We start from the raw sequence: 27,226 nt of genomic DNA, 5'->3' as shown, positions 1-27,226 counted from the left end.
AAGTGGCAAGGAAGAAAACCCATTGTGACTCACTAAAATTGTTTTATTCAAAGTTGCTTTCCTGTTGACCCACTTAAATCTGTCAAAACACATTCAGAAAGCTCCAAGGAGACCTATTCGGCAGACCAAAGAAATGTCAGCCACAACTATATTAGAGAAACCTCTTTGTTTTACCCTAAATAGGCATAAAGACACAGCAAAAATCTACACTACAGCTTGGATTTGAGAAATGTCAATTACAGATGTTATTTATATTTTTAAACTTTCAAATTCTGTTGGCTTTTAGCAAAACAATTTATTTTTGGCATAATGCTATGAGTTTCTCTAAATTGCAAATGGACAGTTGAAAGAAAAAAAGTATTTTTCCAAAAGATTGTCTGTCAGTAGTAACTTATTGGCACAAGAGAAAGCTTAAATCCCTTCCGCAAAGGTATGTAGGAAAACCAGAATCGAAGAATGCAGACTTATTCACAGTTGATACCTGAGAAATAACTCCAAATAATAAAGAATTAAAAACAACTGCTTTTCTATTTCTACCCTACAAGCAAAAAAAAAAAAAAAAAAAAAAAAGAGTGGAACTTGCTCATAACTAAACTTCTTTTTAAACTGACATTTCTCAACATAAACTGAAAACTATTATTTATTAAATTAAACAAATGCAAACCTTCAGGGACAACCTTGAAAGCAAAAGAGTTACCTTCTTGTCAGGTTTTGGTGCATTTTGAATAGAATTTAGAGCTTGCCTTTTGTATTCAAGTTTCTCATTTAGTTCTCGTAATTTGTTCACAGCAAAACTGGCTTGTTCATTAATCTCACTGGTACCTTCAACTCCAGCTTCCCCATCAGCCTCACCTCCTGGGCCCTGGGAGGAAAGTCACATACCACCATATTTTATGACAGAAAAATCAGTAATTATAAACTATTATATAGATTCCACATCATTATAATACACTGTTTCAAAATACTAGATTCTTTTTTTTTGGTATCGGGGATCGAACTTGGGTCCTTGAGCTTGCACAGCAGGTGGCCAAACCACTGAGCTAAATCCCTGGCCCTCAAAATACTAGATTCTAAAAAAACAAATACTAGATTCTAGTAAGTGAATATTACAGAAGACCGCTTAGAAGCAAAGTGCCTTTTTATGTTGTAGCAAAGAGAAAAATCAAAGTATTTAAAACCAAAGTAATTAGCATCCGGAATTGTAGAAAAGCTAAATATTTAATAACCTAAAGAAAGGGGGAGAAACTTCGTGCCATTATGTCCCAATGTTACATCCAAGGAATCTGCATGGAACAAGAGAAGGCAATGAGTTTTTCCCAACTCAATCTGAATATTGAGTACATAATCTTTGACAAAGCAGATCTTTCTTCTTTCTAGTCCCTTAACAATATTATAAAAAGCTCCAAATTCTCACTATAAAAGAATTTTCAGTATGTACTTTAATTCTCCTCTTGGATATAAATCAATAGGTAGACTATTTTATAAGTAAAATAGCACTTGAAAGTGACTTAAAATTCACAAAGAACTATGTAACTTGAAAAAATTTGGATATATTACCAAATAGCATGTTAGCTAGTCAGGAGGAGCCAACAACATGTAGAATACTGAAATAAATTGCTCAGGATCATCTTCTGGTTTCTTTACTTCTTACCTCTCCTCCAGATATTTTTCTTCTATTTTTTTAAATTAACAAACAACATTTACATCTTTTAAAGAAAAATAAAAATACTGATAGTTTCAGAAAACAAGCTGTATTCATTTCTATATGTTCTTTCTACTCACTGTCTATAAATATATATATTATGGTTGTGGCTGGGGATTTAGCTCAGTGGTGCTGTGCCTGCCTCACAAATGCAAGGTCCTGAGTTTGATCCCTGGTACCGGAAAATAAATACATACATACATACATACATACATACATACATACATACATTATGGCATAATTCTACACCTTGTATTCATTTACTGGATATTCTGCGCCTTTTCTAAATAATATGATGCAGTATATCTTTATGATATAATCTTCAAAATTATAATTTTATAGCTGCACTGTACTCCATTGCATTGACAATCTTCAGAAGTATACTTATATTGCTGCTTCTGGTATGGATTGATTCTGCCTCTTTGCTATCTCAAATATACTAAAACAAGTTCCATCATGTAAAAAGTTTTTCTACATTTTAATAGAAGTTCTAAGAACTTGGGCCGGGGATTTAGCTCAGTAGTTCCACCACCTGCCTAGCAAGCGCAAGGTCCCGAGTTCGATCCCCAGTACCAAAAAAAAAAAAAAAAAAAAAATGAAGTTCTAAGAACTTTTTCTAGAAGTTCCCATTTCTAAGGATTATATGAACAAAGGGTACCAATAGATTTCAAAAGGTCAGTAATAAATATTGGCCTTCTTTGAGTCTGAGTGAAGGTAGACTTTTTTGTGTGTTTACTACTCTCTCTCACATCAACTGTCAGTTCAAGACCTTACTGAATCTATCTATTAGATACTGATGTTTTTTATTAATTTCAATAACCTTTTTTGGACAGCATTTGCTGCAATAACTTTTAATTTTTACAGTAAAAGGTAACATGTTTAAACAAACTGATCCATCTTAAAAATAAGATGCAATAAGTATTGAGTTATTAGTACAGTGATTTCAAATGTAAAGAACAAAGCAATAAAACTTAAAAGTCTGAATGAAGATCATACAATTTTACAACAGTTCAGAGACCCCAAACTGACTTCTAATACCATTAAAAGCAAGTACTTGATTCTGCCTGGCTGGAGATACTGTGAACGGGGCAAAAAGAAAAACATTCTCAATATGAATTATAGTCTATGTACAAATTTTAAGCTCAGGTCCAGGGATTTAGCTCAGTGGTTCCACTGTCTGCCTCGCAAGCCTTAAGTTCTGAGTTCGATCCCCGGTACCAAAAAAAAAAAAAAAGGAAAAAGAAAAAGAAAAGTAGACCTAAGATATGAAAGCAAGATTTCTTTGGGAGCATTTTAATTTCATCTGATTTTCTTAAATTTCCTATAATCCTTTCACATCTCCTTCCTCTCTTCACCCCCCCCACCCCGCCCCCATCCCTTTTCTGCCTGGATACTGGACAATCCTACTAATTCTCCCAGGTCTAAGCCACAAAATGGCTCAACTCACAGATTTTCTGCTCTCATTTTTCAGGAGTCAAACTGGGAATGGGTCTAAGACAGCCAGAGATCTCTGACTCACTGGTGACAGTGATAGCAAGTAGGTTGGAAGGACAAAAAAGCGAAGAAGTGCACAAAACCAGAAGCAACAAGGTATTTTAACTGTTTATTAGTAAAGGCCCATGTATTAAATGAAGGTATGCATCAAATTTGGCTCCTACAACATGCACCCAACTTAATCATATTTAAATCTTATCCACTGAAAAAAGCAGAAAACTAAATGTGACTCACCATTTCATCCTTGTTAGAAATCAACTGTGAGTCTCGTTTATCTTCCTCTTTTATCATCAATTTTTCATACAGGTCGCTGACAATAAAGGAAGGGTAATACCTGTCCTTTAGGGTCTCATATACATCTTCCTGGATTTTGCAGAACACCTTAATGTCTTTATTTCCTACAAGACAATGCTGGATTTCTTTGTAAAGTGATTTTTCCACAGATATTTCTTTGCTTTCCACAAAGAAAATTTGATAAATTTCACCAACTAATTGTGGAATTTCATTCTGAAAAACAGCAAGGTGAAGAAAGAGAAAGGTAAGGAATATCATTTCTGAGAGAAATCATTTTGTACTGATGGAAGCTGGAAGGAAGATTTAGGATATACTCCGTTAACAGTCCTCTGTGGGATTTAGGCTTCTGTGTCCACATTCAGAGTTAAATGTCACTGCCTGAAAAAAACAAACGGTTCCTTAAAGCAAATAGTTTATATTTAACAGTTAATATCTGTAATTTCCCTTAAATGCCAGAGGAAAAATAAAGAATGAGAATAGCTCTCTTCCTGCAATGGATTCTTTTCCATAAATCTCAATTCCACAAAAATATAATGTATCAACTAAAATCTATTTGACTTTCTATCTAATGTAAGTAATTAGAAGTGCTCATCCCATTTAATTTTTTACCCCAGGAAGTAGATAATAATTGTGTATTTGGGAAAAAAAACAAGACAGATATTCTTGACAATAATTACATTCCATTATATTGGAGAGCTTAGACCAATGATGGTGAGCCTTTTAGAGACAAGTGCCCAAACTGCAACCCAAAACCCACTTATTTATTGCAAAATGCCAACACTGCAATTATAGCTGAATACTGAGGTTTTAATTTAGAAAAAACAACTCGTATATTAACATCTTTTGTTTTAAAAGAAAACCAACACAGGTGCCATAGGTTCATCACCACTGGGTTAGACTTAAGCAGTACACTTGGATCATCACTGGCCTAATTTAGAAACAAACATCTCTTGTAATTGCCATAATATTTACATTTCCTGAGGTGGGGGGAGGGAGAGGGGATGCAAAGAGGATTAAGATAGTCACGTATATGTGTGTATGTACCAACTCCCCATGAGGTATATAATCATATACTACAAACATGTATCACTATGTACCCCAAACATGTACCAAAAATAAAAAATTATTTTACATTTCTTCTAGAGGCATTTCATTAACTCTAGAAATAGTATATAAAATTTTCAAGACTAGTAAAAAAATACATATATAACTTAATGAACATGACTAGTCAGTGTTGCTAGGTTTTAATATAGCAATTTTGAGTAAGTTATATGCTCTTATTTTATTGAAAGTTTTCAAATTTATTCAGTAACTTAGGAAAACATTAGATAATTTTTTATGACATTCTTTTAAGAGCAGCCAAAAGTCATCTGTAGTCAAACCTGGTAAATTAAAATAAGTAACAAAGTTGGCAAATGCAATACTGGGTAAAATGAGGTAAACTGTGGTTTATAAATTAATGATGTAAAAGGCGCTTTTAAGATTTAAAAATACTGGGCTAGGGATGGATTTAGCTCAGTGGTTCTGCCACCTGCCTCCCAAGAGCAAGGTTCTGAGTTTGATCCCCAGTACCGAAAAAGAAAAAGTATGATTTAAAAACACTCCAAGACTGGATTGAATTTCTTAAATAATGCAGTTAATGACTTATGATGTATTTAAAATCTGCATTCAGTTCTAGCAACATTCATATGCAAATAAGATGAATTAAATGCTCTTTGTGCTTATGTTAATAAACCTCTTGAAATGTTACATATATATATAAATCCCCTCCTTCCCTCTCTCTTTCTTCCGACAGGGTCTCATTATGTTGCCTAAGCTGGTATCAAACTCCAAAGCTCAACTGATCCTTGTATCTCAGCCTCCAGAGTAGACAGGACTATAGGAACAAATCACCTTGCCCAGATAATTCCTAAGTATATACTGAGAACTTGACAAGTGCAAAGCACTATGCTTAATGCTATGGTCTTCATTATAAAAGGAATGTGCAACCAAAAATGTTTTTCATATGTTCCTTTACTCAATCATATTTTAAATGAAATATAATTTATATGAAGAAAAATATATATTAGGATGTAATAAATGGCAAGGTTATGACACTGAGGTATAGGTGATAAGACCAACTTATAATAGCAATGTACATATGTACATACCTTTTTATATTGTATTAAAAAATAACTACCTGAAACCAAATCCAATCTCTTGGTACATCTATGTATCTTTTTTCCCCTTGACTATACATTCAAAAGCATCTTCTGCAAAAACATAATGTAATTTTGTCCACCATAAAGGACTGAGATAGAAAGTCAACAATATTTTTAGTTTAAAATCATCTTTTAATGTATATTTACCTTACAGCTTCATTGAGAAAAATACATGGCCTAGTACATTAGTTTTCATCTGTACTTTTTTGAGCCCATAGACAATACCTTGTTAGCATTCTTTAAATGTTCCACAGATTCCCAAAAACTAATCAGCACTTTCTTGTCCATCCTTTCCATGTATATTCTAAAGTGCTCTCGAAACAAAGTGTTGGCCAAGATATCTTCAAACTGAAGAATCTGTTAAAGGAATTTAATAAAAATGTTTTTAAAAATCAAATTTTAAACACAAGTTTGCTTTAACTTCCAATGAATTAACTTCTCCATTCAGAGAAAAATACATTTTTAAGTTCAAAGCCAAGGTGATATAGTGTTCATGGTAAAATGAAGTATCTCCTCTACCATTTTCTAAACTTTAAATGGAATAAAGCTTACTGAATATTCAAAATGCACACATTTTTAAAGATACTAATTCTCTATTAATCATTCACTCATTCAACAAAGATCTGACGCATACTTGGTGTTAGGCAGTTAAGGAAATGAAACATAACAATCCCTGCCCCGTGGGATGCGTATTCTACACTAAAGCAACAGTTGCCAGTAACAGAAAAATTGGAGAGAAATGTAAAAAAGACAATGAAGCTAGAGGCTTAAGGTTTGGCATTTTTGCTTTCCATCTATTGTTACATAGCTGAGGAAAATGCAGACGATTTTTATATCCTTTTTGTTTACAATATCACACTCATTGAAGAGTCTTTTGTAAGCATCATTTTTCATTGGCCCTAATATTCCATAATATGGATGTGCCAAAATCCATTCTATTATTCCTGCGTTTACTATTTTGTGTGTTCAAAGAAAAAGAAAAGGCAACTTCTCTGAAAATATAGTAGGAACAATCTTGAGCACAGACTGCACAGTAAGTATGAAAAAGCAGATGACTCTCACTGTTTAAGGAAAAAATGCCTCAAATTAATTTAGAAGGAATTTAAAGCCCATATACTTAAGTTGGAATCAGTGATGAAAACTTCCTCCAATAAAGGATGTCAAATATAAGTCAGTAAAACCTTGTATGTTGAGATTTTAAAAATTAACATTAGGAATGAGAAAATTTTCTGAAGTGTTACTAGTAAGACATTTCTAAATTAAGTGCACATTTTCTATGTACATGCAATTTTCTGGTTGCCAACATGACAACTGAATGTGGAAATAAGGACTGGGATGTATAATGGACCTCTAGAAATGGGAAAAAAGTGTTCAAATGGGAAGGGGAACAAAGGAGAAGGGAGGGGGAAAGGAAGGAAGCAACAAAATAAAAGTAAAAATGCAAAAAATGGAAACAAAGCTTTTGTATATAGGGGAGGAGGGGGCTTGAAGGGTAGAATGGGATAAAATAAGATAAAATTTAATTTTAAAAATTTTAAAAAGAGGCCCAGGGATTTAGCTCAGTGGTTCTGCTGCCTGCCTCACAAGCGCAAAGTCCAGAGTTCAATCCCCGGTACCAAAAAAAAAAATTGTTGAAAAATTTTAAAAAGAAATATTTGGATAATAATGCCACACACACAAAAACCCACCTTGCTTCATCTATTTTGTGGGCAGAAAGGGGAAGGCATTTTCGTATAACTGGTAACTAAAAGAAATGGCCATCCACTGATACAGACCATTAACAATTAATTTCCACAAATATTTCAAAACCACTAATATTTAGTTTACTTACTAACTTTTGGACATCAGAACATCTGCCTTTCTTTTGTGTAAACCATACCTGTGAAGCACAAATCCTAACTCAACATGCTCCAAAGAGTTTAAAAGGAGCTTCTATCAACAACGATTCCAGGAACAGAGAGACAGAGAATCTCTTTATACTCAGATACAGAGTCCTGGGCTGCATTTAGTGTTTGTTTTGGATTGGCTTTGGATCAAACAAAGAGAGTGCAAGTTGGCCTTGAAGGAAAGATCATACCTTTAGTGTCACTGACATCCAAATCCCCTATATTTTCATTTTCTCTTTTCTTTCTTTCTTTTTTATTTTGGTACAGGGGATCAAACTCGGGACCTTGCTCTTGCAAGAGGCAGCCAGCGGAGCCACTGAGCTAAATCCCTGGCCCACTTTTTATTTTTTCTGAAAATCTTCCTTCCCTCTGTTTACTCTGAGGCCATTTATGGGTGGAGAGAACCTTGCAAAAAAAAAAAAAGGCATGCTGCATTGAAAACAAAGTAACATAGGCAGGCTTTGGAGCTAGACATACCTAAATCTGAAGCCTAACTCTGCTACTTTTCAGTCCTGTGAGCTGTGTTACTCCATCACTCAGCTTTAGGACATCATCGGTAAAACAGGGAAGACACTACCTTCTTTATGGGTTGTTGTGAGCTTAGGTGTTGTGAAACCCAAGAGGCAACAACAAAACCTAATCAGGAAGAGTCTGAACAAGGACTTCGGTGAAGAAAGAGAAGGCAGTGGCACTGTCAAAAATTAGAACTTTCCAGTTGAGTAAATATGAATTAGCAGTGGGTCTCAACCAGAGTTGAGAGAGCGTGGTTAACACTGGTATTACTGACTGGGGGTGAAGCTCATTGGTAGAGCACATGCTTAGCATCCACAAGGCCCTGGGCTCAACCCCTAGAACAACTACTACGACAAACTGCTATTATCTTTTCATTAAATATTTAATAAAAATTTATCAGTGAAATGATGTGGACCTGCAGTTTCCCTTGTGGGAAGATTTTAAATAATAACTGGTTTTCTTTAGTACATCTAGAGGTATAGATTTTCTATTTCTTTTTAAATCAGTTTTAGTAATACAGAGTTTTGTGCATTTTAAGGAATTTGCCATTTTTATTGTCAAATTTATGGTCTTAAAGTTGTAGGCAGCATCTATAGTGAGATTCCAACCCTTCTTGCTAAGATTGTAAGTGGTACTTTCTCTTTCCTTCCTTCTAGTTGCCTCAATATTAATTTGTAGCCTCAAGTTTAGAGCACTAATTTCAGAGCTTACTTTTTCTAATATAAACATTAAAAAGTATGTATTTCCCACTAAGTGCTGCTTTAACTGGATCCCACAGATACTGATATATTGTATTTTCACTTTCATTCCACTCAAAATAGTTCCTATGGACCAGGGATTTAGCTCTGTGGTTCCACCGCCTGCCTCACAAGCACAAGATCTCAAATTCAATCCCTGGTACCAAAAAAAAAAAAAAAGGTCCTAATTTCTCTTATGATTTCTTTTTTGCCTGAAGGCTTATTTAAATATGTTGTTCATATATACAAATATCTGGGACTTTTCCACATCTCTATTACTGGTTTCTAATATCATTCTATTGTGGTCAGAGGGAACAAATTCTGCATAGTTTTAATCCCTTTAAATTTGTTGGGACTTATTTTAGTACCAGCAATGTAGTTTTTGTTTTCCTTTTTTTTTTTCTTTTTGAGACAGGGTCTTGCTATATAGTTCAGGCTGGCCTTGCACTCACTGTGTAGCTCAGGCTGGCCTCAAACTCACAGCAATCCTCCTGCCTCGGCCTCCTGAGTGCTCCAGCAATGAAGTTTTGGCAACTGTTCCAGTACAGGTGAGAAAAAGGTATATTCTTGGTGTTGTTAGGTTGAGTATTCTATAAATGTCCATTAGCTCTCTAGTTGGTTGATAATCCTGTTTAAGTCTTCTATATCTTTCTGATATTCAATTACTGAAAATAAGGCTGTTAACATCCTCAACTATAACTGTAGATTTTTTTTTCTTCTCGATGATCTTCTGGATAAGATAATAACTGGGTCATAGCAAAAGTTCTTCACTAACATATTAAGACAATCAGAATTGTTCCAACTAATCAAAGCCTTACCTGAAGAACAGTAAACCACCATAAATATTATAATTCTGTAATACTATCTGAGGCTTCCAGCTGACAACTAGAGGAAATGGTTTTATTCTGAGGACAAACTGATGCTACAATAATGGATTTCTCCTTTCCTGGCTATCTAGAAAGAACGAATCAAAAATACGGCTGGCATTGAACTATCTGGTTCTAAGAGACACTGTAATATTGTTCTGTACTGAAGTCACATCAGTTCTCCTAGAATGAGCTCCCTTGATCCCAAGGATTTTCTATACCATAACATCTAAAGCATATCATGTTTTGACTACTTGAAAGTCATTAGGTACCTCCTAGGTATATATCTCATATCTCTACTGGATCGCTTATCTATTTATTTTTTAATTATATAGAACTCTTTCAGAGTAGGAATTCTATCTTGTTCATTTTGTATCCTAGTACCTAGCACTTTACCCAAGAGATCATAGATCTTCAATAAAAGTCTGCTGAATGAATGGGAATAAAATAAAGACCTCATTTATGATAAGTGTGGGTAGATAATTATGTAAGAGGCCAAAAGCAGAGGAAAAGGAGTAAGAGGGGCAATATTTCACCTGGCAAGGATCTGTCTCTAGGATTCACCAAGGATGAAGTTTTCACATGGGTCACAAGGCCAACATCTCAGAAAGGCACAGTTGCTAAGTGCAAAATCAATGGACTTATAGAGAGGATGGCAACCCTCTATAAAACAAAGTTTCCTTGGGGCTGCATGAATGGCACCTGTGTAAGACACTGCAGAACTCTGGCCTGTGTTGGGGTTGGTACAAGGATGGGGCAGAAACCTTCCTGAAGAAGTTCTAATAGAGATGAGGACAGGAAAAGGTGAAAAGGTAAAAGCTCACAGGAGGCAAGGGAAAATCACAGATAACCATCTGAACTCAAGTTAAGAGGTGAATAAGAAAAGATCAAGAGACTAAAAACCAGAACAGTAAAGGTCACAGGATATAGCCAAGGTTAAAGTATTATGTTGATGTTGGCTTCTTTGCGGCTAAATGATACATACAGAAGAGGAATTTGGCATTTGCCTTAGAGTTCTCAAAGTGGTACAGCCAGGCTCGAACCTCAGGGTGTACTGGGATTGTTTCTTTTAATCCTAGCATGCTCCAGGTCTTAGAAAACAAACTTGGTCCTTAAGACAAGTGCTAAGGTCAGGTTAGGACATGTTCCTAGGCTCTGTGATTAAAGACTCAGTATCAACAGACAGTACAAACTTTTACAGTACAAAAACAGTCATCAGTATATTATGGCTTAGTGAGAATGCACTCAAGATTTGTGAATCATTCACATCTGCGTTGTTATCTAGCTTTGTCTCATCCTTAGGCACCATCCCATTATCTGAAAGTAAGGACATCAAGTAGATATCTCATAGCAATGTAGCAAGAGTTAAGTAAAATAACTTGCAAGATAACTTTTACTTTGCAAGTGGTAATTTCTATACAATTGATAAGGAGTGGTTTAACTGGACCTTTGCAAATGTAAACATGCTTCTCTGGGACTGAAGAACAAAAAAGAGAGATGAAAAACACACATGCATGCACACACACCTCACACTACCTATCATACTTATTACCATTCACAGAAGTCAAGGATATCAACTAATATGGCTCTGACTCATATAAGCCAAGTGTGTGAGTCAGTAATTATTGAACATACATCTTAAGTTACATACTAAAGGTAAAAGACTGCATATATGGTTATATCAATACGTATAATAAAGTTGGTTGAAATGGTGAAAAGAAGAAACTACAAAGTTCTACCTTCTGGCTTTGAGGCCCTTCCCTCTCATCCAAGGCCCCATCCTCCTGCTGGTCATAGGCAGGACCTCCCAGGATTCTGATTCTCTTCTCACACTGCTTCTTTGCCACAGTCAGCTGGTTAATGTACCTTTTCATATTCCTGGCCCTCAGGAGGTCAGCTTTCATTGCAGCAGATTCCTTACCTTGAATAGGAGTGATGAACAGTACCTGGGTCAGAGGACAAGGTATACAAGAGGGAACACAACAGCTCTGAACCAGATCAGTGTCTGATGTGGTATATTTTGAACAATAGTGGATACTAAACAAAACAGAATACAATTACCAGTAATTTCTAATATAATTTCTAAATATATCATTGACAAATCTTACTCAAGTGCATATTTTCATAAAAACTCTACGTAATACACCCCAAAAATGATCTGTGCATATTTACAGTTTTATATAAATGTGTATGTGTATTTATCAATAGGTACTGAGTGTTCACTATTATCTGTCAGGGAGTGGCCTGGTTTTTGCGATTCAAGACCAATCATTGGTCCTCATGGAACTTTTTAGAGTCCATCAAAAAGAAAACCAAAGATTGTACTAGCAATTAAAAGTATAATGTGAGCTAAAAAGAAAATGAGCAGTCACCATCTAACTGTTTAATAGAAGATCCTAACCCAGGCTTCCTTAAGGAAACTACATTCAACCAAACATAATTAACGAGTAAAGAGTGACAGACAGAAAAAAAACAGGGTGATAGTGAGAATGCTGAAATGGGGCAAAGAAGAGAACTTCAAGGCCCTGTGTATCAGATGTAAAGGGAGTGAGAAGATCCAAAATGAATCTGAAGTAGGCAGGAGCCAGGGAAAGAACCCTCTACCTCAAAAGTATTGTGAAGCTTTAAATAGGTTTTAAACAAGAATATGCTGTGGAAGCATCTGTATTTTAAAAAATTCCATAGGGCTACTGAGGTCCTGAGTCACACAGAACATGCCGAATCAGACTGCTGCAGACAGGCAGGTCTGTGCACACCCTACCGAGGTCCTGAGTCGAACAGAACAGGCCGAATCAGCCCGCTGCAGACAAGCAGGTCTCTGCATGCCCTACTGAGGTCCTGAGTCGCACAGAACACACCGAATCAGCCTGCTACAAACAGGCAGGTCTGTGCACATCCTACTGAGGTCCCCAGTCATGCGGAAGATGGCTAATCAACCCACTGCACACAGGCACCCACCTGGATCCACACTACAAAGATGCAGAGGACACCAGACCACCAGACCAAGGTACTGAGTCCCACTGCTCCCAGCCCAGAGGTAGGGGCTTCTGAGCTGCCGTCCCACTCCTCCTGGTCCAGAGGAAGGGGCTTCCCGGTCACCATCACTCCCGCTGCTCCCAGCCCAGAGGAAAGGGCTTTTGGGCCACCTTCTGTCCTGCTGCTCTTGGCCCAGAGGAAGGGGCTTCCGGGCCACCATCCCTCCCACTGCTCCCGGCCCAGAGGTAGGGGCTTTTGAGCTGCCATCCCACTGCTCCTGGTCCAGAGAAAGGGGCTTCCTGGTCACCATCCCTTCCGCTGCCCCCAGCCCACAGGAAAGGGCTTTTGGGTCACTGTCCCTACTGCTGCTCCTGGCCCCTGTCCCACCTCTCCCAGCTCAGAGGAGGTAATCCGTGCAGGTGCTAACAGCCCCCCGCCACAGTCAAAATGAGAAAACAAGTAAATAAGTCTCAAAACCAGACTTCCAGATCACCTACAGCAACCCCAAAGGAAAATGCGATGGAACACTCTGATACTCAACCACCTGGACCCACTGAATTGGCAACAAAAGGGGATCTGGAAAAAATGAAATCAGAAATAATTTCTCACATAACAGAGGAAATTGTGCCCCTAGTGCAAGACATGATTAATAAATCGAGAGAGGAGCTCAGGAACATGATGGAATCCCAACATAAGAACCAAATGGAATCCATAAAACAGATGCAAATAGATTTCCAGGACATGAAAAACTCCACTGAAAATCTACACAGCAGAATGAGCCAATGTGAGGCCAGAATTTCAGATATAAAAGATAAGATTGCAATTAGTGACCAGGAAGAGAAAAATTGCTTCAAAATTATAAGGGAACATGAGAAATCAATCCAGCAGCTGCTAGATGATGCAAAGAAGAATAACATAAGACTGATTGGAGTTAATGAAGAAACAGGAGATAGTGCAGATGACATAAAAAAAATCTCTTCACTGAAATGATGGCAGAAAACTTCCGAAGCAGGGAAAAAGAACTTGACATACAGATAAGTGAGGTATATAGGACTCCAAATAGCCTTGATCAAAAAAAACTACACATAGGCATATAATTGTGAAGATTCCAGAAACACAACAGAAGAACAAAGTTCTACAAGCAGTCAGAGAAAAGAAACAAATCACATACAAAGGAAAGCCCATCAGAATCACAGCAGACTTCGCAACACAAACCATCAAGGCAAGAAGAGCTTGGAGTGACATATTCCAAGCCCTAAAAGAAAACAGCCTCCAACCCAGATTGATGTACCCTGCAAAACTATCTTTCAAAATGGATGGAGAAATAAGATACTTTCATGACAAAGAGCACCTTAGGAAATTTGTGAATACCAAACCAGCACTCCAAAGAATTTTACACAATATCCTAGGAACAGACATTGAGGATCACAACCCCAGGAAGCAAAGCAGAATGAACCCATCTGGCATGACAAGAAATTAAATGTAAAGGGGGAGAACCCAACAAAAAGAAAAACTCATGGCAATGACAAGTCAATACGTTTCAGTTATAACCATCAATGTTAATGGTCTCAATTCACCAATCAAAAGAAAGAGACTGGCAGAATGGGTCAAGAAGCAAAATCCAACAATATGCTGCATACAAGAAACACACTTCATTCAAAAGGAAACTCTTAGACTGAAAGGTAAAGGGTGGAAAACAATACTGCATCCAACAGGAACCCGAAAAAAAACAGGAATAGCTATCCTCTTGGCAGATCAAGTAGATTTCAAACCAACATTGATTAAGAGAGATGAAGAAGGACACTACATCCTTGTAAAGGGAAGAATCCAAGAGGAAGAGATGACAATCATAAATATCTATGCACCAAACACTAGTGCGCCCAACTATATAAAACAAAGACTAACGGACATGAAAAGTCATACATGCACTAATACAATTGTAGTGGGGGACCTCAACACCCCACTGTCACAAATACATAGATCAACTAGACTAAAAATAAGTAATGAAATGCTAGAACTCAATCGAACTCTTGAACAAATGAACTTAACAGATGTTTACAGAGTCTTCCACCCCACAAAATCAGAATACACATTCTTCTCAGCTGCACATGGGTCATTCTCCAAAACAGACCACATACTCACACATAGAACATGTTTAAGGAAGTGCAAAGGAATTGAAGTTATCCCCTGTACATTATCAGACCATAGTGCAATGAAATTGGAGATCCATAGCAAAAGAAACTCAAAAAATTTAATAAACACGTGGAAAATGAACAACACACTTCTGAATAACCAATGGGTGACAGAGAAAATTAAAGAAGAAATCAGACAGTTCCTTCAATTAAATGACAATGACAATACAACATATGGGAATCTATGGGACACAATGAAAGCAGTCTTATGAGGGACATTCACAGCAGTGAATACGCGTACTAGGAAAACAGAAGGAGCCCAATTAAACAACTTGATGCTGTACCTCAAGCTTCTAGAAAAAGAAGAGCAGGACAACCCCAAAGTTCATACAAGCGAGGAAATTATAAAGATCAAAGGAGAAATCAATGCAATGGAGACTAAGAGAACGATACAAAAAAATCAATGAAGCCAAGAGTTGGTTCTTCGAAAGAATCAACAAAATTGACAAACCCTTAGCTGACCTTATCAGAAAAAGGAAAGAAAAGGCCCAAATCCATGCAATTAGGAATGAAAAGGGTGAAATGACAACAGACCCAGCAGAAATCCAGAGGATCATCAATACCTACTTCCAGAACCTATACGCCAATAAGATGGACAACACAGAAGAAACGGACAGATTCCTAGATACATATGAATTACCAAAGTTGAATGAAGAAGACCTAAAAATTCTGAACAACCCAATATCAACCAATGAAATTGAAAATGTGACAAAAAACTTATCAACTAAGAAAAGTCTGGGCCCTGATGGCTTCACTGCTGAATTCTACAAGACATTTAGAGAGGAACTGCTGCCACTACTGTTGAAACTCTTCAATGGAATTGAAAGGGAAGCAATACCCCAAATTCATTCCTGGAAGCAAGCATCACCTTGATCCCCAAAGCAGAGAAAGACCCAACCAAAAAGGAGAACTATAGGCCAATCTCACTAATGAACATAGATGCAAAAATCCTTAATAAGTTAATGGCAAACAGAATGCAGAAGATCATCAAGAAGATCATACACCCTGATCAAGTGAGATTCATCCCAGGGATGCAGGGATGGTTCAATATATGCAAATCAATCAATGTAATACACTATATCAATAGGGCCAAGAACAAAAACCATATGATTATCTCCATAGATGCAGAGAAAGCATTTGACAAAATCCAACATGCATTGATAAAAACCCTACAAAAAATTGGAATAGATGGTCTCTACCTCAAACTGATAGAAGCCATCTATGAAAAACCAACAGCCAATATCATACTCAATGGTCAAAAACTGAAATCCTTCACACTCAAATCAGGAACAAGACAAGGATGTCCACTATCACCACTCTTGTTCAATATAGTTCTGGAAACATTAGCCACAGTAATTACACAAGAGAAAGAAAAGGAATAAAGATAGGAAATGAAGAGTCAAATTGTCATTATTTGCAGATGACATGATACTCTATATAGAAGACCCCAAGAACTCCACTAAAAGTCTTCTAGACTTAATAACCAAATTCAGTCAAGTAGCTGGTTACAAGGTCAACACACAAAAATCAATAGCTTTCCTCTACACCAATGACAGACTCACTGAGAGAGAAATAGGGCAAATAATTCCTTTCCCAATAGCATCCAAAAAACTGAAATACCTAGGAATCATCCTAACAAAAGAAATGAAAGACCTCTTCTCTGAAAACTATGGCACTCTGAAAAGAGAGATTGAAGATGATATCAGAAAATGGACAGACATCCATCCCCTGCTCCTCAGTAGGAAGGACTAATATAGTGAAAATGGCCATACTTCCAAAACTGCTATATAGATTTAATGCAATTCCAATTGAGATCCCAGCAGCATACTTCATGGACCTTGAGAAAACAATCCAAAAATTCATTTGGAACAACAAGAGACCCAGAATAGCAAAAGCAATTCTAGGTAACAGAGACATGGCAGGGGGTATCACCATCCCCAACCTGCAACTCTACTACAAAGCTACTGTGATAAAATGGTACTGGCAAAGAAACAGACCTGAGGACCAGTGGAACAGATTGGAAGATGCAGAAACAACTCCAGACACACTCAGCCATCTCATCTTCGATAAAGGAGCCAAACACCCTCATTGGAGGAAAGATAGCCTCTTTAACAAATGGTGCTGGAAAAATTGGACTTCAACTTGCCAAAGATTAAAAGTAGACCTGTATCTCTCACCATGCACTAAACTAAAATCAAAATGGATTAAAGATCTAAATATTAAAATAGAAACTCTGAACCAGTTGGAACAGAGGTTAGGTAGAACCCTTGAAGACATCGGTGTAGGAGAAGATTTTATGAACAAAACCTCAGTTGCCTGTGAACTAGCACAAACAATCAACAAGGGGGATCTCTTCTTATTAAAAGGCTTCTGCACAGCAAGAGAAACCACCAGCAGTGTGAAGAGACAACCCACAATGTGGGAAAAAATCTTCACCTGCTCTTCCTCAGGCATAGGTCTACTATCTCGAATCTATAAAGAACTTAAAAAGATCAAACTTCCCAAATTTAAAGACCCAATCTGCAAATGGGCATCTGAAATGAACAGACATTTCTCAGACAAAGAAGTAGCAATAGCAAATAAATAGATGAAAAAATGTTCAACATCACTGGTCATTCAAGAGATGCAAATGAAAACAACGCTGAGATTCCACCTCACTCCAAAAAGAATGGCTGCTATCATGAAATCAACCAATAACAAATGCTGGCGGGGCTGTGGGGAAAGAGAAACCCTGCTCCACTGCTGGTGGGAGTGTAGACTGGTACAACCACTGTGGAAATCAGTGTGGAGATACCTCAAAGAACTAGGACTGGAAGTCCCATTTGACCCTCCTATTCCGCTGCTGGGGATCTTCCCCAAAGAATTAAAAGAATCATACCACAGTGATGTATGTGTGCCCATGTTCATAGCAGCACAGTTTGTAATAGCTAAAACTTGGAAACAGCCCAAATGCCCATCAACTGGAGACTGATCAAGAAAATGTGGTTTTGTGGGTCCTCACAGGCACAAGTTCCCGAGTTCGATCCCTAGTACCAAAAAACTCAAAAAAACAAAAAACAAAAATGTGGTTTTTTAATAAAATGGAGTACTATTCAGCCATAAAAAATGAGAAATTAGAGACATTTATAGCTAAGTGGATGCACATTGAGGCGATACTCTTAAGTGAAATAAATAGGACACACATGAATAAATTCCAAATAGTTTCTCTGGTGTGAGAAACTGAAAGTGTAAATAAGGACTAAGTGTATAATAGGTAATGTCGAACAGGAAGAAAAGGGGCAAAGGGGAAGCAAGTGGGAGGGCTAGGGGAAAGGATAGAAGGGAATGGGATTAATACGAGAAAATGGAAAAATAGGAACAAAATCTTTGTAAATAGGGAGGACTGGAGGGGTTGAAGGGAGGGCTGGGCAAGGGTGAAAAATAAAAACCAAGAGAGATTATGTAAAGGTGCAAATTTCCAATGATGAATGTCATTATATTGTATACCTAAAATGTACCAATGATTAGAATGAATAATCGATAATGTAAAATAGGAAGAAAAGGTCCAAAGGGGTAGGGGTAGTGGGAGGGGCAGGGGAAAGGAAAGAAGGGAAAGGAAAAATGATGAGAAATGGAAAAAATGGAAATAAAGTCTTTGTAAATAGGGAAGGGTGGAGGGGGTGAAGGGAGGGCTAGGAATGGGGAAAAAAGAAGAACCAAGATGCATTATGTAAAGGTAGAATTCCCAGTGAGAAATGTAATTGTGTTGTATACCTACAATGTACCAATTAAAGAATTTAATAAAAAAAATTCTATAAGAAGCAGAATAAAAAACAGATTGAAAGGTCAAGACTGCTAGTAGGAAAACCAATTGGAAGATGATCACAGTAAAGCTGACAAGGAAGATAAGATTGGCCCAAACTAGGTTCATGGAGGTGGCAGTACATAGGGCTGGAGGATTTGAGAAGACAGAACAAGTGACTCACTGGACAGGTGCAAGATAGGCTGCTAAGGAATGAAAACAAGAAAGAGGTGTTAAATATGGTTTCTAGATTTCTGACATGAGCAGCCATGGAGATAATGGGACCAGCGACCACTAGAAAAAAAGCAGGTTTGTGGAAGGTTATAAATTCAACTTTGGATGATGTGGCAGATATTTTCCAAACATCAGTACAATATCCTCCATCTTAAATTCTCCTTTTTACAATGTTATCTCTCACAATCTCCCTCTAAAAAGTAGGTATGTTCCCTGAATATGAGTAGGCTCTTATGATTATGGTAGAAACAATGCTATGATTTCCAAGGCTAGATTGTCAAAGCACTGAGCCACCACGTACATCATCTACTGCCCAAAGGCTTCCATGCTTTGAGGAAGCCTGTACAATCAGTTAAAAGGAGAGATCTACATAGAGAGGAACCAAAACTCCTAGTCCGCAGCCCTGGCTGAGACCTTGGCCCATTTGAGTGTACCATCCTGAAAGTATATTGGCTCGCCCCAGTCAAGCCACTCCAACTGATGCCACCTGAAGCAGAGTTGAGTCATTCTTCCCAAACCCTTTCCAAATTACCTATTCATGAGCAAGACAAATGACTGTTGTTTAAGACTTTGCATTTTAGGGGCCATATTATGAATCGAAACAGAGCAGATAAAATGAGGCTGAGGGCTTTTGAGCTACTTAGGTGGAGACATAGGTCTAGAATTCATAATCACTTCTGGAATAATAGCTGTCATCATAGGGGTGGGGGTGACAACCCAGGAAGAATAAAAATAATCCCCTTATGCAATCAAATAAATAAAATAGTAGTAAAGGCAGGCATTTTATGTTTATTCACTGCTGTATCTCCAGCATTTACAATCATGCCAGGCAACACAGTAGGAATTCAAGAAATAGTTGAATGATGAGTGAATTGTGTCAAATGTTACTGAGAGGCCATTAACAATATACCTAACATTTTGATGAATATCAGGTACTAGGCTCTTTCTAGAAATGTTAGCTGTGAAGGAGAGAAACAGGATAATTTTCAACTACTCTAATCTATTTGAATATTCCACTACCACCACCACCAAATCTCCCATTGCCAAGATCATTAGTGACCTCTGTGCCAAATTCAGTGGACAGCTTTCAGGAGTCTGCATCAGAGTTAGATTTGAATTCTGGCTCTGTTACAAGTTATATGAACATGAGTAAAAATTTTTAATTTAAAACTACTTACAACTGTTTACTTCCTTAAGTTGACATTATGCAATTTACTGCAAAAACAAAGAACTACAAAATTAATTTTAAATGACTAAACATTGAACATTACCTTGTGGGAAAAGGGCTGCCTTTGCCCTTACAACCTGAAGGCAGAGTCAGGGTAAAGGAAGGTATTTTTTGTTTAAAGTGAGCGAGGACAAAGTTGGTTTTAATGTTTATGAGAAGGAATCAGTTGAAGGCAAAAAGAGGCCATAGATAGGAAATGTAACCAGGAACACAGGTGAAGATATTAGCTCTGGGAAAGGGCTACCTTCTCCACTGCAGTAACATGGAAGGCAGAACAAGTGAGTATCCTTACAAGAAGTTTGGAGGCTGGTTGGCTGGAACCTGGAACAGTTCCCTTCACATAGATCTGTTTTCTCTAAAGAGTGAGTGAGGTTGTCTACATAGAGTGAGGTGGGTAAAAGGGTGAGTGATCAGAGGCCTATGGCAAATAGGGAAAGTATGAAACTACAGTGGAAAGCAGAAGAGCAAGTTCATCTCAGAAACTCAGTAAAGATTGTTAAGCAATATTCAGGGCTCATGTAACCACTAGATAGCTATAAATGTCCTCCTTAAATATGGTAACTACATATGTAGGGCAAGTCCAGACCACACTTTCTGGAGGTGAGTCCTAATATACTGGTTGAGATAAGGAGCTATTAATAATAAAATAACAGGGTTTGTGTTTGGTTTCTTGGTTCCCCTTACAGCACAGTCTAATGCTTTTCCACATCTTTACTGAAGGCCTCCAACTCCCTAGGACAGGGATGGTGAACCTTTTAGACCTTTCAATAATAACAAACAGCCCACAATGGTATATGTGCCATAGGTTTGCCACCACTGCATTATGATGATCTTTACCTCTCTCAGGTCCCACTTGGTCATTATGTGAAAAAGGATAAAACAGTAGTACCCAGGCAGACTCAACAAATTAATTTTCGAAGCTTAGGTACATAAACATAAAACATGTTTATCTGTCAGAAGCAGCTTTTCCAGTACTTATCACAAAGGATCATAAGCAACCTTCGGGTCAACAGATGACCTTATTCAAGATGGTCTGCCATTAAATATTATGGGGTACCTTCCTGTAGGTGTGTTGAGGAGATATTTTCATTCAACTTCAACAACTGTTCTGAACTTGTCTTATGCTTTTCTAATAGGAGGCCCTGACCAAAGAACTCACTAACTCAGCATTTATCTCAACCCAAAAAACAGTATTACAGAGTCTTCTTTTTGTAAGAATAAGGATAAATATAGCTTGCCCCAAATAAGTCCACTGTAAACTAAGAAGCTTTGTGGGTGTGCCTAAAGAACTGCATGCATGTTCAGAAAAATGTTCACCTTTTAAACATATATGTTTAAAGTCTAAATTTTGTCCATGATATTTAAATTATCTGAAAATTCTGAAACAAAAGTTGCCTTTTAGAAAAAAACCTAAAACAATTTTAATTTGGAGTTAAAACATGCTAATAGACATAATCAGAAGGAAATTGACATACATTTAACAACCATCACATTGTTTTTCTCCCAAGAAACTGTAAGAGCCTTTATAAAGCATGAAAACTAGAAGTAAATTCCAAAGAGAAGGAAAAATGAAAAAGAATAAACCTTCCTCTAAAACCCAGCTGCAAGGTTGAGAAGAACATTCTTGTTTTGCTTGGTCATAGCCTGTTCACGTGAATATGATGTTTTGTTAAATGGTAAAACTGTATAATGCTATGGTCTAATCACAAAGCTTGTTGGTAACAAATGCAATAGCAGCTTGTTGCTTGGACAATTCTGTTTATTTTCCATGTTCAGAGTAAAATGACTAACGTGGAGCCCATGCAGCCCATGCTTCTGGCATGCAAAAATCCTTGTAAAGCCAGTGATGCAGAAGAAGACATTTCTTTGTGGTTTTAAAACCCATTCATTCATACAGGGGCCAGGGATTTAGCTCAGTGGTGCTGTCGCCTGCCTTGCAAGCTCAAGGTCCCAAGTTCGATCCCTGGTACACCCAAAAATAATAATAACAAATAAATAAATAAAATGAAAACCCATTCATACAAGAAATAGTCATGTCAACAGAAGTACAGGCAAGTGGGTATGTGATAATATGCTGTGACCCAGCTCAAGCCGGATCTATACAGCTATTACTCTGCATCTTAAGCAGTAACACTATGCATTGTTAAAACAGGTTTAATAACACTACATTTAACCTCGCTTTAAAAAAATGCCAACACAACAGTGACCAGTGAAACACTGGATAGCAGTGGCTCTTTAAACTGGTGCCAAGATGAATACACAAGTAATATAATATTCTAAAATAATTAATGATGAATGTTAATATTTTTTTCTCCTAAATAGCCCAGATTCTATTGAGATTGCAAAAGGAAATGAATAAATTTTCTGAAAAAAGTACATTTAGATTGGACATTAGGTGAACCCTTCTGGCTCTAAGGACATTCCTGAACATTACAGATGTGTTTTTAGCTACAAATTTTCTTCCGGTAAAATAGCTCTTCCTTAAGGAAGTGAAGTGCCTTGAATAACACAGCACCAGAGGACAATTGTGAGGTGCTGTTTCTCAGGAGGCCCCAGAGAGTGAAGTAACTTATAGTGCAAACTGATGACTCCAGAAAGAGTACTAGTGTACCGGTTCAATCCCTGGTACCAAAAAAAAAGAAAGAAAAAGAAAGAAAGAATACTAGTGTAAATGGTTTTAAAAGATACTTTTTATGTATTTCTTATGTATTTTTTTATGTATTTCTTTTTCTTTTCTTTCTTTTTTTTTTTTTGGTACCAGGGATCAAACTCTGGTCCTTGCACTTGTGCAGCAGGTGGTGAAACCACTGAGCTAAATTCCCGGCCCATGTATTTTTTATGTATTAAAAAATGTCAATAGTAGATTATTTTTCTTCTGTCCTAGCATGCTACCATATTCCAAGGCATATACTAACTGGCATTTTAGGCTGGGTAACTCTTTGTTGTGAGGGGCTGTTTTTAGCAGCATCCTTGACCTCTAGAGCCACTAGATGCTAGTAGCATCCCTCCTCCCAGAGATGACAACCAAAAATGTCTCCAGACACTGTTAGATGGGAGCAAAACTATACTCCACACCCTGAAATGCGGTCCCAGTGAGAGGCACTGATGAAGTATAGAGGCATGGTCTCTGTGACCACAGAGACGACAAGGCTGGATACCCCATCCTTTTCCTGACTCCTCAGTATGGGCCTCACCATTCTCTCCTCAGGGTCTACAGGGCTTCTCATGGCCTTCAGGCAACCAAGGTAAGAAACAGGGACTTCTTCACTAAAAAATGACTGGCCTCCATTCCTAAACCTGTATGCATACTAAGAGACTGACCAGTCTTTGATCTTCTTATACTTTTAAGTGGAAGTTTTTGCAAATCCTTTTTATGAGAACATTCAAGAAATAGATATGTATCCACTTAGGGGTGGATAAAGGCTCAAAATGAGAAATGGTGCTTGACTTCATATAACATGAAGTTGGGAGCAATTCTCAGTAATTACTAATCATCATAAACTTCTTCAAAATTACCCGAAAAGGACTTCAAAAGCTATCCGGGAACTCAAAAAAATATTTACTTTGCTTTTCAACTTGAGGTTGGTATGTTCTTTTTTAAAAGAACAAATGGGATTATCTTATCGCACCAAACACCTGAAATTTCATAGTCAAAAAGTATCTACTCCAGTGGAAAGTGTATTTGAGGAATAAGCAAAAATCACAGCAAGAGTTGCTGGCGGAACCACTCACTTGATAGTGGACAAGGCTATGGAGACCTCACAGACCTTTGCAGTCCAGTCAGAATGTGCCAACAGCCTACCTTGTATTGCCTTCCTCTAACATCTTAGGTGCTGAAATTTCTAGCACTGCCTTTGGTCTGAGGCCCTCCAACATACTTGCAATACACTTAAAAAATAGTCATATTAATTAAATCCACACATTAAATTTAGAGCCCTGTTCCCAAATTAGCATGATGAGCTGAACAGATTGGAACTAACATTAGAACACAGATCTGAGCCATACAATTTATAAGTGTTGAGCATGACTCTCATAACAGCTACCTATGTGAATGAGTAGTGCAGTGGAAAGAGTTGCAGGATTAAAAATCAGGAGACCAATATTCATGTTTTGAATCAAGTACTGTATGAGACTGACTAGTTCTATTTTTAAACCAGGTAAATTGTTTAACATTTTCAGACCTGAACTTCACTTTATAAAATGCAAGTGTTGGGAAATAAAATGACTACAGTTTTCTTGGGGAGAGAGTAGGAGTAGAGCTGGCTATGAAAAATCAGGGGACTACAGTGAGTGTAACAGAAGCACCTGAGTTAAAAGTGCTTCACTTCAGAGAGGGGCTGAATAGTGATGTCAGGTTGGAGGGTGCCTTGTTCCCAGCATAAAGACTGCGCAAGGAGAGAAACCCTGCCAAAAGTCCCTCCAGCGATGGTAGGAAAACAGCCTGAGGTCTGGTCTTAGTCCATTCAGGCCGCTGTAACAAAATACCATAAACTGGGCACCTTATAAACAATAGAAATATACTTCTCTCAGTTCTGGAGGCTGTAAAATACAAGATCAATGTTATCAGATTTAGCCTCTTCATGCCACATCCTCACATGGTAGAATGCAGCTCTCTGAGGCCTGTTTCACAAGGACACTAATTTCCTTTCAAGGGCCCAATAATCTAATACCATCATCTTAGTGATTCACCATGTGAGTTTTAGGAAACACATATTTAAATCATAGCAGATTTTTTATAAGTTTACATCATTCATAAATTAGAGGCTTGTTTGTACAGTTACACTGCAATGCTAGAAAAGCAGATCAGATCAAGGCATTAAAAAAAAAAAAAAAAGCAAAACCTGAAATGCCCATAGAGCCCACTGGACAAACAAGCTACAGGATATTGTTAAAAAAAATTTCTAATGGGAATCAACAGTGATTGTGTATGTTTGTGTATGATTTTATATATATATATATATATAATTCTACTTTTCCTGCAGTCCTACTTTATATATTCAATTCTAAAACTGTTTAGTTACACTTGGATAAAATGAACAATTTTACCAAATGAATAAAAAAGGTAAAAAGGCTCCCAATAAATACTCGGAATACTATTCTTAAGTATGTACTACTTACATACTAATAGTTTCTAGCACACTCAACTCAACTTCATGTCCTTTGCTATTGTTAGCTGAATAAACGTTACTCTTAAATTGCCTAAACTATTTTTTATAACATTTTGGTAGTCAGAAAAGTAAAGAAGAAAGTTTTAAAGGCAGCTAATATGGTGAGTTTACTCATATGAAACTACAGAAGACACTAAGTGTATGTCCCATTACTACCAGACTTCCTAAACTCGGACAGCTCCTTATTAAATATATGATTAGCCAACATTTTTCTTTCATTCTATGAGGTGCTTTTTCACTTTCTTGATAATGTTCTTTGACACACATTATTTTCTTTTCTTTTGTGTTACAGGGAATCAAACCTAGGCCCTCAAATACACTAGGAAAGCACTCTACCTTCGAGCTATGTTGTGGCATTCTTCCACCTCTTTTTTGAGGCAGGTGGTGGAACCACTGAGCTAAATCCCGGCCCCCAACTTCCACCTTTTTTTTTTTGAGATAGAGTCTTGTTAAGTTTCCCAGGCTAGCCTTGAACTTGCAGACCTCTTGCTTCAGAATCCCAAGTAGCTGGGATTACAGGTATGCACCATGGCATCTGTTTAAATTTAACACGTTTTAAGTGTTTTGTGTCCAATTTATTTTACTCATTTACTTTGTCACTGAATTAAGAAAAGGTCTTGTAACATTATGGTGGGCTCTAAGCCAGTATGACTGATGTCCTTAGAAGAATATAAAACTTAAACATAAAAAAAAGACAGATATTAAGGAAAGGCAATGTGAAGACAGAGAAGACAGCTCACCTACAGTAGTCTCCCCTTACCTGTGGTAGACATATTCTAAGACTCAGTGGATGCTTGAAACCTCAGAAAGTACCAATCCTTACATATACTATGCTTTTTCCTGTATGTATTTAACTACAGTAAAGTTTAGTTTTATTCCTGAGCTTTTAGACCATTAAATTAAATAAGGATGACGTGAACACATGCACAGTCAATCTGCTAACCAAGACAGCCAAAAAGTGACTAATGGGTGGGTAGCATACACAATGTAGATACACTGGACAAGGGAATGGTTCACATCTCTGACAGGATGAAGCAAATGTGTGAGATTTCTTGCATGCTACACAGAATAATGTGCAATTTAAAACATAAATTATTTCCGGAGTTTTCCATTTAATATTTTTGGACTACAGTTGAGCACTGGTAACTAAAATCACAGATAAGGGAAATTACGTGCAAGTTATGGAGAGAGGCCTGGAACAAATCTTTCGCCCACATTCCTCAGAAGAAAGTCTTGACCTTCAGAAGTCTTGACCTCAGACTTCTAGTCTCTAGAACTGTGAGAAAATAAATTTCTGTTGTTTAAGCCACCTAGTCTATAATACTTTGGTGGCAGACTGAGTAAACTAATTCAACAAATAAAAAAGGTAATTTTCTAACTAAACACTTAAGAACAAGGAGGAGCACTAAGAAAAGAATAGTGGCAAGAAAAAAAATCTCTCTCTAGTACAGTATTCTCTTTGAAATATTTGTCAAACTATCTGAAAGTGAAGCTCTTCCCTGCAAGAACAATAAGAACAAATAAGGAACAAATAGACACCATCCTCTTGTAGGAATTCAGATCAGGGCCCTCAAATGTCTACAAAGACTTGTTTCTTCCTTGAGAGTAAAAGCCAAAACCTCTATAGTATCTAAGGCCCTTTATGATTGCACTCCCTGCCACCTCTCTGATAATTATGTCTGTGTTCTCTCCCCCAACTTACCCTTTCCAGCCACATCTGCTTTCCCTGACAGGCCTGCAAGCTTCAGCCTCCAGAAGTTATACTTGCTTTTACCTTTCCAGACATCTTAAGGGCCCAGCTCAATCAATGCTTATGGAGTGCTATCAGAGTGAGGTCTTCCCCCATCACACTATTTAAATGCAAAATCAGCCCCCGCCCAGCTGTACCAACATCCCCTACCCTCACCACACACAAACCCTACATACATACTTGCTTTTCTTCAATGCACATATC

At 37.4% G+C, this 27,226-nt stretch overlaps 1 protein-coding gene across 2 annotated transcripts in view; it reads right to left on the bottom strand.

The window, feature by feature from the left end:
- The window catches only part of Snx25 (sorting nexin 25), a 162,124-nt gene that overhangs the window by 34,949 nt on the left and 99,949 nt on the right, over positions 1 to 27,226 (bottom strand). For both annotated transcript variants that reach the window (XM_087217093.1, XM_087217091.1), the window contains exons 7-10: positions 11,433 to 11,614; positions 5,917 to 6,048; positions 3,431 to 3,703; positions 698 to 862 (exon numbers count right to left, since the gene is read on the bottom strand). In XM_087217093.1, coding sequence (XP_087073219.1) covers positions 698 to 862; positions 3,431 to 3,703; positions 5,917 to 6,048; positions 11,433 to 11,614 — 752 coding nt within the window. The remainder of the gene's footprint in view (positions 1 to 697; positions 863 to 3,430; positions 3,704 to 5,916; positions 6,049 to 11,432; positions 11,615 to 27,226) is intronic.

The sequence above is a fragment of the Heterocephalus glaber genome, unplaced genomic scaffold (assembly GCF_053883595.1).
Source record: "Heterocephalus glaber isolate CG9 unplaced genomic scaffold, H.glaber_assembly_v1.0 deba00001461, whole genome shotgun sequence".
Classification (NCBI taxonomy): domain Eukaryota; kingdom Metazoa; phylum Chordata; class Mammalia; order Rodentia; family Bathyergidae; genus Heterocephalus; species Heterocephalus glaber.
This window is presented reverse-complemented; position numbering and strand designations above follow the sequence as displayed.